Source organism: Pygoscelis adeliae, unplaced genomic scaffold (genome assembly GCF_000699105.1).
Source record: "Pygoscelis adeliae isolate BGI_AS28 unplaced genomic scaffold, ASM69910v1 Scaffold4, whole genome shotgun sequence".
In the NCBI taxonomy this organism is placed as follows: domain Eukaryota; kingdom Metazoa; phylum Chordata; class Aves; order Sphenisciformes; family Spheniscidae; genus Pygoscelis; species Pygoscelis adeliae.
In genome coordinates, this window is record NW_008824986.1 from 14,713,650 (window position 1) to 14,724,133 (window position 10,484).

At 37.1% G+C, this 10,484-nt stretch overlaps 1 protein-coding gene across 1 annotated transcript in view; it reads left to right on the forward strand.

Moving 5' to 3' along the window:
- GFRA1 (GDNF family receptor alpha 1) overlaps positions 1-10,484 on the forward strand; it is a 145,069-nt gene that overhangs the window by 109,071 nt on the left and 25,514 nt on the right. The window contains exons 6-7 of the mRNA XM_009325919.1: positions 3,908-4,042; positions 8,528-8,706. Of these exons, the coding sequence (XP_009324194.1) occupies positions 3,908-4,042; positions 8,528-8,706 (314 nt within the window). The remainder of the gene's footprint in view (positions 1-3,907; positions 4,043-8,527; positions 8,707-10,484) is intronic.

Genomic DNA, 10,484 nt, shown 5'->3' on the forward strand with positions numbered 1-10,484 from the left:
GCTGGCGGTTTTGTTGGATCCATTTTTCAATTTAACCCCAAGGATGACCCAGTTCCTATAGTCATGTGTTTTTGTGTTACTGTGGATGACCATGCTGCAAAACACTGTCACTCATCAAAAATGTGGAATGGATCCCTAAGGAGTTGAAATCAAAAGAAGATCTAATTTTCAAAGGGAAAAATAAAACATTTTTCTTCCTTCCTGCTAGTCCCTAGACACACGCAAAAAGATTGCTACTGACTAGTGTTACAAGAGGTTTTACTTCTTGGTAGTAATTCTGATAAACCAAGAAAATTGCCAAAACAAAACTTTTATGTGCTGAAGCAGTAAATTCCTGCTTCTGATATCAAGCTGATATAAAAGTGGAGTAAATTATGTGAAGATTGTCAAATTTGTAAGATGCTGAGATAGAAATCAGAGGTACAGTCTTTCAAATGTCTGCTTAAGATATATAAAACACAGGAAGAAGACATAGAGACTGTGGTTAAGAAGCTGTTACAGATCCATTCATTCATCAGAGCTTCAGACTCTCCAGGTGTTTTAATTAAGATAAAATATTGTTTGCTAAGATAAAACATTATTTCATTTAGCTGTTTCATTAAATGAGGCAAAAATTGTGCCTCAATAGAGTTTGTTCAGGAAATGGAGGATTCTCTATGGAAGGTACAGTGGGTGTGATTCTGCTGTCACATACAGTGATGTAAATCAGAGTTAACTTCACTGAAATTAGTGGAATCCCACCTGAAATAAATGACCTAAGTGGGAATAGAGTCAGGCAGTTTTTGTATCAGGCGCTTTACCAGTTAAGTGGAGAACAGTCTAGATAGGATTTTTTAAGGTTTGCATCAGGGTATTATATATGTAATTTTAAAGTTATGTATATTTTACAGGAATTTTGAAAATCTTAATTCATTGCTTTAGGCTCCTTGTTATAGTAATAGGGATAAATTACTATTTTAAAAAAAATTAAAGAAAAAATATAAAAATTATTAAGTGCAGAATAAGATTGGAGATAGCCATGTTTGAGATTCAGTGCTTTGTTTACAGCCTAGTTAAGCCATCTGGACCAGTCTGCACTCCCACATCAGTTAGGTATTGCTCTAACTGCTGACTTCAAGATCTGCTTTAGCATTCAGTTTCTGACACATTTTCACTTGTTTTCTGTAAAATCCATCTAATTTCCCTGGGATTCTAGGAATTCCCTGAGAGTTTATGTGAATACACTACAGTTGCATTGGGCCAAAGGAACTTCAGTCACATGCTCGTCCTCCTGCAATCACCATCCATCTCCTCATTCTTAATTGACCCTAATTTGAGCAACCTTTTGGCTGTGTTCAGGTCAACTCTGCTTTTGTCTAAAATATGGAGAACTGACTGCCTATTTGATAGAGGCAACACAGAAAAACAAGCATGTCCTATTTTACTGCCAACCACCATGGTTTCTCTGATCCGTTAGTGTCCTTCAGCAGAATTTCCAAGATGCCAGCTAGCGGGGGGCGGGGGGAGGAGGGGAAGGCACACACATTGCAGGGAAAAAGGAAAACCCACCCCAGGAAACCAAGCATATAATCCACTTGGGTTCACATCTGCCCCCAGGTTTAAATGACAGGCTGATTTTCTACTAGCTGCTCTTTCAGCCACTCTGTTTTTGCTGGATATACAGTTTGTGTGCTGTGTATACACATTCCTTGTCCTGTCTTTCCTGTATTCATCAACCCTAATCGTAGCTTGGTATCTGTTACACTTTTAGCCCCTATCTTGACCCATTTTAATTACCTTATTTAATTACCTCTTCGTGATAAGAAAGTCTTGCCTCAGTGACCTTTTTAATTTCCTCAATACCTTTCTGTTTTTTTAACCCTTCCCTAAGTGTTTGCTACTTAGCCCTTTTTTTTTTTTTGAAGCCTACTGTTTTCTTTCCATTTGCAAAATCCTCTTGATTTTCGTTTTCTCTCACTTCTTTTCAGATCATGTCACATGGTTGAAATAGTGTACTGAACCATCAAATGGATAATGGACAGATATTTTCATTTGTTTTATTTTAATTTAACCTCATTCCTCTTCTTATTTATCTACTGTCAAGTTTTCATTAATGGTGCAAATAATATTTGCCTATTTTACTAAATTCTCTACCTCCATTTAATACATTTTGAACTGTGCTATTTACTCATGTGCTAATCTCACGTAGAATCTGAGAAATTATTACTGCAACTATCTGTTAAGAGTTGGAAGTAGATAAAGGTATGGGATTGCATTCTAATTTAAGAACATCCCAAAACAAGACAAAAGATGCTTTTTGTGAGTTTGGCAGTGGGACTGCATTCATTTTCACATACATTACTGCCTTTCTCAGGCCAGCCTTCAATGCCTCTTCTCCTTTGTCTCCCACCTCATGTATGAAGCAGTTTGCATGTTGATTCATTCAGTTCCCAGCGCTGCCTGGTGACTGAAAGGCTATTTGACGTCATTCTGTGATTTGTGTTATTTCTAATGTTCCTTTTTTTAGCTTGGTGTTTAGCCCTTTCCTGTGTGGTATTGCAGACTCTGGGACCCTGGACCTATGGACCAAATTTTCTCTGCTAGTGTACACTTTGGGTCTCTTATATTTATCCTTCATCTATTCCATCTTCTTAATGACTACTTTGATGTCAGTTTTGAGGAGATGTGATCACATTTCCTCATGATATATAGCCTGTCCTAGAACTGTAGATTACCAAGTGAGGAGCGTGTTTCCTGAAACAGCTGTCATCAGTACAAGTCTGGAATACCTGCCCTTTTTATTTAATTTTTCCTGTTTGGTCAGACAAATAAAATAAAGGTTCAAACTTCTCAACCCTTAGGGAAGTTTGAAATCTCTGAGCTGCTGGGACAATGCCTTCAGTGAGACTACTGGTTTGAAGAAGTGCTGATCATATAATGATTGCCTGATCCAGATGAGTGATGAACAGTTGCTGTATATCTTTTAGGACACAAAATGCATTCTTTGGTTTCATTTCATTCTTGGTAGCCTTGAGTTGACATATAAATGTGAGAATATTTACCCAAGAATTTGTAATAGAGTTAGAATGAACATGTGGTTGCAAGTTGCTGACAATGTTTAGGAAACAATCACTGTACTGAAAATGTAGTGACACAGCAAGATTAATAGTAATTTATTACCTGCAAAGAATCTACTGTACTGTTTTATGCATGCTGGTTATGTTTTTGCTTTGTTCATCGCCATAACACACTCTGTTGGCAGGTCCCTAACGAGCACCCTGGGGTCAACGCTCCTCCAGGATGTATTAAGGCTTCAGCATGACTAGCATTCTCCTTGCTCATGCGTTTCAGAACTGTTTCTCTAGGCTGGCTACAGACTCAAGGAGGAAGCTCAGGTCCGGATGTCTAGTTTCAGCCATTTATTTGCAGCTAGAACGAAAATGAGAAAAAACAGAAGCAAGGAAGAAAAATTGGATTTGTAGAGTGCAACTCTAAGGATGCAGGTCCACATATGTTTGATTTGGCAGCAAAGCCCTTTTAAGAGGTTCCCACCTTCTCCCAGTCCATCCCTCCCCTGTGCCACGGTTTTCCACCTGTCAATTCTGCTGATGCAGCTCTCTGTGGGGATGCAATATAAACCTTTCTGGAGGAAAGGAATGGGTCTTTAATGTGTGAGTCATGTTACAGTCCCTAAAGTGGTTGCATTCAAACAACCGAGGGTGTGAAGTACGGACAGGGCTGGGTGTCAAAGGTCAAAGGGAGCCAGGAACTGTTAAGCCTGGAAGTTAGAGCCCTGCCGCGGGTCTGCATTGTGAATCCATCTCTGAATACATGACTTAGCAAATGCTGTTTACTATCTTCTTAGTATGGAAAGAATATTTCAGTATGAAGGTTACTCACAGTACTGTACTTCACTCTTTGTTAACAGGCACAGTGATGACACCAAACTACATAGACTCAAATAGTCTCAGCGTTGCCCCGTGGTGTGACTGCAGCAACAGTGGTAACGACATAGATGAATGCCTGAAATTTCTGAATTTCTTCCAGGACAATACATGCCTTAGTGAGTACAAAATTAGATGTCTTTGAATGTGTTTTAGCATGTTTTCTGGAATTTCTTTACTGTTTAAGTATGTTATGATACATCAAGACCATCGCTTTGCACTTTGTAAGCATGGTTCTGCTGTAAGTGTAAGAATTAATTAGACAAGCAAATATGCCTGATACTATGGATTATGGCCAAGATTGCAAACGTAAGAAGTTCTTGAAAAAAATTCAAATAACAGAGTTGTATCATATAGAAATATGTTTACATCACAGGTCATGTTCGGACCCTAACAGTCAGGCAGCATCTGTACCAAAAAATTGCAACACCTGAGGGGCTTCTGTATAATTTAAGAACTTCATATAAAAAAAGACATGTAGTTTATGATATGAAGGATTTGCTGTAGGTAAGTATAAATTGGATTGTGCTTGCAATTTATAGCCAAGCTTCAGATTTTTTAGGCTACTTGATCTCAGATGCCTGAGATCACAGGTCTGGATGGTGCCTGTTTTCAAGATTTTGTGAAATTATTGACTTTTTTTTCAGTCAAACTCACTTCCAAATTAGGGACTATTATAAATTTCAGAATGGCTTAGTGGAGTCGATTTTGGCAGGTTTTCTGTTCAAATTTCCTGTCTGCCTGGAGCAGCATAATTGGATGATGTGGAGTGTGCATCAGAGTTTTAATTTCAGATAAATGAGGAGACCAAAAGAGCTTGGCTTCCCTAGCCTAGCAGAACAGAAGTTGAAAGGATACGTGATTGTCATCTGCAGTTGCATTAGAGGGGCAAGCCCAGGGAGGGAAAAGGATTACTTAACCTAGAGGACAATGTTGGCACACGATCAAAAAGGAAGATATTGGCCATACATATTTAGGCTTGAAATTGGAAAGTTTTTAACCATCAGACTAAAGTTAAGGAATAGGCTTCCAGCAGGAGTTTTGAGGTTAAAAAATTCTTACCGGTTTTAAAAGTCATATTTCATCAGCTTATGAAAAGAAGCATACATCGTTGCTTTTTTCAAAAACAGCAAATGAACTTGATGATCCAGACTGTCCCATCCAGCCCTATATACTTGAGCTAATGCTAATGCAGGGTTCAGTCTGTATTTTAGTATAGGGTCTGAAAATCTCCATTGGTAGCTTCTCAACAGGCAGCATTGTGAAGGTATGTGGAGCTTTGCATACAAAAAGTGAGTGACTTGAGTTGCTATTTGATACGCTACTTATTAAGCTTTGGAAGAATGAATCAATTACTCAAGATCATTTAACAAAAAAACACAGAAAACAATTCAGACTATGACTGGGTAAAAATTAACAATATACCATCAGACCTTCTTCAAACCTAATGGGGCTGCCATTTATATATACTGTAATACATCAGCTTTTATTCATTTGTGAATGTATTAAATGCTAGACTGTTACAGGGTCCTTTTAGAACATAAAAACAGAGCGATCCCTTGTCCTTTCTTTTGCTATTGGTATAAAAGCATTAATGAAGACAAATCATTAACATTAGAGGTTACTGTGAGACAAATTATAGTCATCCTAGCTGTAAGAGATGTCTTCTTCATGGAGAAAGTAAAGATGTTTCCGGTTTAATACAAAGTTTTTTCTCTTACAGAGAATGGGAAAAGTTCCAATTATTTTTTTTTAATTGTTATTGTCGTTAATGGGCCTTCCAATACCTGGAGAAAATGTCATGTGTTTATTGGATGAGATTAGAATCCCTCCCACTTTTTTTAGACGAAACAAAAATCGCTTTTCCACAATGGGATGAAACTAGGAATTTCTTGGTAGTCTGTTTTGCTAAAGTATACTTCCCCTTCAAACTGGAAAATAAACCAGTGATTTGGGGCATTTACAAAAGATGTGGAAAACCTAGCTTAAAAGTTTATTCAAAAACCTATTTGGTTATTTATGCAAAGTGGAATAGCTGAGCCTGTGCCCTGAGGGCTAGGGGACTCAGAAAGCTGGAGACCTAGGTTCACATTCGTACTGTGCCTGGTGTGGAGCTGGGATATGAAGCTGAGCTTACCATGTCCCACATACACACCTGAAATCCTGGTCTTTCTTGCACCTCTGTATACACTTGCCTAGAAATTCCACTCGAGTTGAAAAGCCTTTTGCAACAGATGTTAAGCTGAAACCAGAGTGGAAGTTGTGATTTCAAAAGGTGGATGTGAAAATACTAGTGAAAATTCCAGTCTGTTTTAATAATTAGTCCCAATAAAGACAAACATTGCATTGTTTTCTTTGTACATATATTAGATAAAATGTTTCTTTATCTCAGCATTGTTCTGCAGAATATGGCTTTATATCAGAACTGTGAAATTGGCCCAATGTCAAGAAAGCTAAAAATCCAAATTAATAGGCCCCAAATAAAATATATTCCACCCTAAAACTTGAGGCTGTGTTTTACCTTGCTTATACTTTTACCCTCTTTATTAGAAGATGCAAGTTTATTGGTTGTATTACAGTGGTCCTAATTGCTGCCTCTCCAGTTAGGGTTTGGCCAATCTTAAATTCTGGAAATCCATCTTAAGACTTTATTTTAGCTACTCTGAAAGTGAATGTACAGACATTCATTTACATACTCTAGAATTCCTACTGAACTGAATGGGATTCAGTATATCTACATACCTCTTCAAAGGATTTGTTCACACTTGCTTTATAGTGCAGTAAAAAGAATTGGCAAGTGGGAGGAAAAGCATAAAGCAGTGAGTTAGTTATAAAAATTATTGAAAGGACTGTTACTAGAGCAGTCAAACACTTGAAGCACCTCCTTACAGTCATTATGCTTTTTGAAATGTATTTGAAATATGTATGAAAATTATGTATATAAAATACATATTTAAAATATAATTTATATGTTTGAAATATTACAAATAATATGAGGAGGGATGGAACACCTCTCCTTTGAGGAAAGGCTGAGAGAGCTGGAGTTGTTTAGCCTGGAGAAGAGAAGGCTCCGGGGAGACCTTTTTGCAGCCTATCAGTACTTAAAGGGGGCTTACAAGAAAGCTGGGGACAAACTTTTTAGTAGGGCCTGTAGCGATAGGACAAGGGGTAATGGTTTTAAACTAAGAGAGGGTAGATTCAGGCTAGATATAAGGAAGAAATTTTTTACGATGAGTGTGGTGAAACACTGGAGCAGGTTGCCCAGAGAGGTGGTGGATGCCCCATCCCTGGAAACATTCCAGGTCAGGTTGGCCGGGGCTCTGAGCAACCTGATCTAGTTGAAGATGTCCCTGCCCACGGCAGGGGGGTTGGACTAGATGACCTTTAGAGGTCCCTTCCAACCCAAACTATTCTATGATTCTATCATAGAATCATAGAATATATCAAGTTGGAAGGGACCCATTAGGATCATCGAGTATGATTCTATGAAATAATTAAAGACGACTAATTGTGAAGACCACTTTTACTTAGAAAACTTGGAAGGATTGCACGTATTTCTGTGATCCTTCTTGCAATAATGGAAACAAAGAGTTACTGTTAATATAGGAAATCATAGGAAAATATTGCTTTATATATTGCCTTATTCAAGTAAAACCAAGAAAAATACCATTCCACTCTTCCCACTTTGTCTCCATCAACCCAGCTGATTGTGGTGCCTTTTACAAATTCTTCTCTTTGCATGTTGGAGTTCTAAGAACTAATATCAGAATAAAATACATCTTTTTCAGATGGGTATTAAATGTAAATTATTTTATAAGGCAAGGAATACCACTGAGAACAAGTATTAATAACTTCCACATATTAGTCCCCAGTGAAACTGTTTGATTTCTTGTACAAAGAATTTAAAATAAGAAATCCCTAAATCCATGTTGAATCCCCAAAGACCTGATTAAAAACTGTTTTTCTATTTGTTTATAAAAAACCCCAACCAATTTACTCTTGCCATAAACACACTCTTTAATCCCATGAAACTATGATAAGCTTTTTAACTTTTATATTCTGAAGTTTTAGTTTAAGCATGCTTCCCTCACCTAATTATGCAGATTTTGATTGAAAACTGTAAGGAAAAGATGTCTTAGTTAAACCATTTTGTAGTTATAGGCATATTAGTTTTACTACCACAAGCTGAAGAAATAAATTAATATTTTGCCTGCTCTCTGTTTTTAGTTTGCTATGTAACATCACCTGCCTGAATTAGGACATAACATTCAAACTGTATTGTAAATCTTGAAAGTAAATTTTTGAGGCTTTTGGATGGTAACAAATATGATTACAGTAGGTCCTAGAGCTTCTGTCAAGAATTACTGGGGACATTACAAAGAAGAGGCCACACCAGATAATTATGTGACCCCAGACTCTCAGTTCATGTCTCTGATATGTTAAAAATTAAGACACATTTTTCAGCATAAAAATTGAGTTTCTATAAATACACATTTTCAATGGAATAATAATAATAATAATAATAATAATACTGATTTAAAAGTCAGTTCTGCTTTCTACCATTTGTTTAGAAATAGAAAATTGCCTGTAATTTATTTTTACAGAAAATGCAATTCAGGCCTTCGGCAATGGTACTGACGTGAATGTGTGGCAGCCAATCTTACCAGTACAGACCACTACAGCCACAACTACAACAGCTTCCAGACTTAAAAACACAGGTTCAGAGACCACCAACAATGAAATACCCACCCACAACGATTCACCAGCATGTGCAAACCTGCAGGTAAGAGCGTCTTGTACTTGTTGCAGTGCATAAATGAAAGTTTTTCGTAGATATGTATACAAAGTAGTCTCCTGCTGCATAAATAGATGCCTGCTTAAATTGGAATATCTATTTATTTCCATGTTGTAGTTACAAGCCGGATATATTGTAAAATATCAGACACTTATTTTAAACAGAAAAATGCATATTTCAAAGTAGACTTTATTGCCTCTCTGCCTCAGAAACAGGGCATAGTATTTAGTTTGTTATCACAGGTTTGGATATGAATGTCGCACTCTCCAAACTCTGCCAGGATATGTCAGATTAAATTAATCCCCTGAGTAATCCAAATTCAGAGGGAACTCTTAATGTCAGCTAGCGTGTCCTGCTGCCTTCTTTGTTATGTTATTAGCAGTAAACTTAAGAGGTTTTTTGGCTGAGTAGGTCTGGATATTGGAGAATATGTGGTGCTACAAACTTCATGGTGAAGAAGCTGGACAAAGATAGAAGCTATTTTGAACCAGGCGCTTTCCTGAACTGGTGTCAAGGTCGTGATGTGATTTTGGCCAATGGCTGTAGCGATTTTCTTTGACACTTCAATTAGGCTATTCATGGTGTGTCATTGATTCCGGATTTAAAGAGGCTCATCACTTGCTGAAGGCAGTATATGCAGCTCTTACAAAGTTTGAAGAACTTCGGCAGGAGTCAACTGCAAAATCAAGGCGGGAAAGAAGTAACAGGAAGTGTAAGCTGAAAACATCCTTCAGCCAGATTAGATACTTGGGTTATAAAAATTTCTGGTGGTTTAAATGCAAAATTAGTTCAGGGATAAGTCAGCTTGGCCTGTTTATTTTTGTCTTTACAGAAGGAAAATTGCTATGTGACACAAATGAAAATGTCCAAGTTTTAAGGTCTCATCTGGTATTAAGACACTTTTTTTCTGGATTCCCAAACTCTTCCACACTTGTAGCATTCACATTTCACTTACTTATAAAAAATTGATTTTGTATTCTTCATATTAAACTGTATCAAAGTTTCCATGTTCACTAAAATGGACAGTTCTTATCCCTTGGAAATGTATTTTGCTTCTTAATTTTTCCTGCACCACTCTCTCATCTTCATCCTTTTCTAGTTTCTCCATTTATTTTGCATTGGCAAATTGCATATGAATTAACATTTTTCAGAGGCATTACGGAGTCACAAAGTATATGGGGTTAATGGTAGATGGTGGTGACTTTAGGTCCTTCTGTCTTAATTCTTTTTTCCGTATCTGTCCATTCATTATTAGTTAAGCTTTGTAAGTTATTGATGAGAAGGAGATAGTTGTAGGCATGTATTTCTGTATGCACTAGTCATTTGACCAAATAGAATATGCTAAAAAGAAATGTAACCTTTTAAACCTGGAACTTGGAATATCTTGCATTTAAAGCGAGACCTTGATGAGATATTATTAATTCACCTCATGTTATATTAAAAAGTTGTTTTATGGGAGAGATCATGTTTTCCTTCAGTGTTTACACAGTCCCCTATAGAGTAAGGCCTCCAGATGCTACCAAAGTACACATGATAAATAATGAACTGAAGAAATGGCAAGTGATCACAAATCCCATTGGATTCAGTTTGATTTGCAAATGTTCCTCAAGCCTGAATAGCTGTTCCAGTGTTTTGAAAATAAATGAAATTCTTTCCTGTCCCTACTCCCGTTATTCTGGCATTTTGAAGTCACATCCCACATGAGTTTATCAGCACTGGTTTAAAGCTATATTACAACTTCGAGTGCACCCCTGATATACTTAACA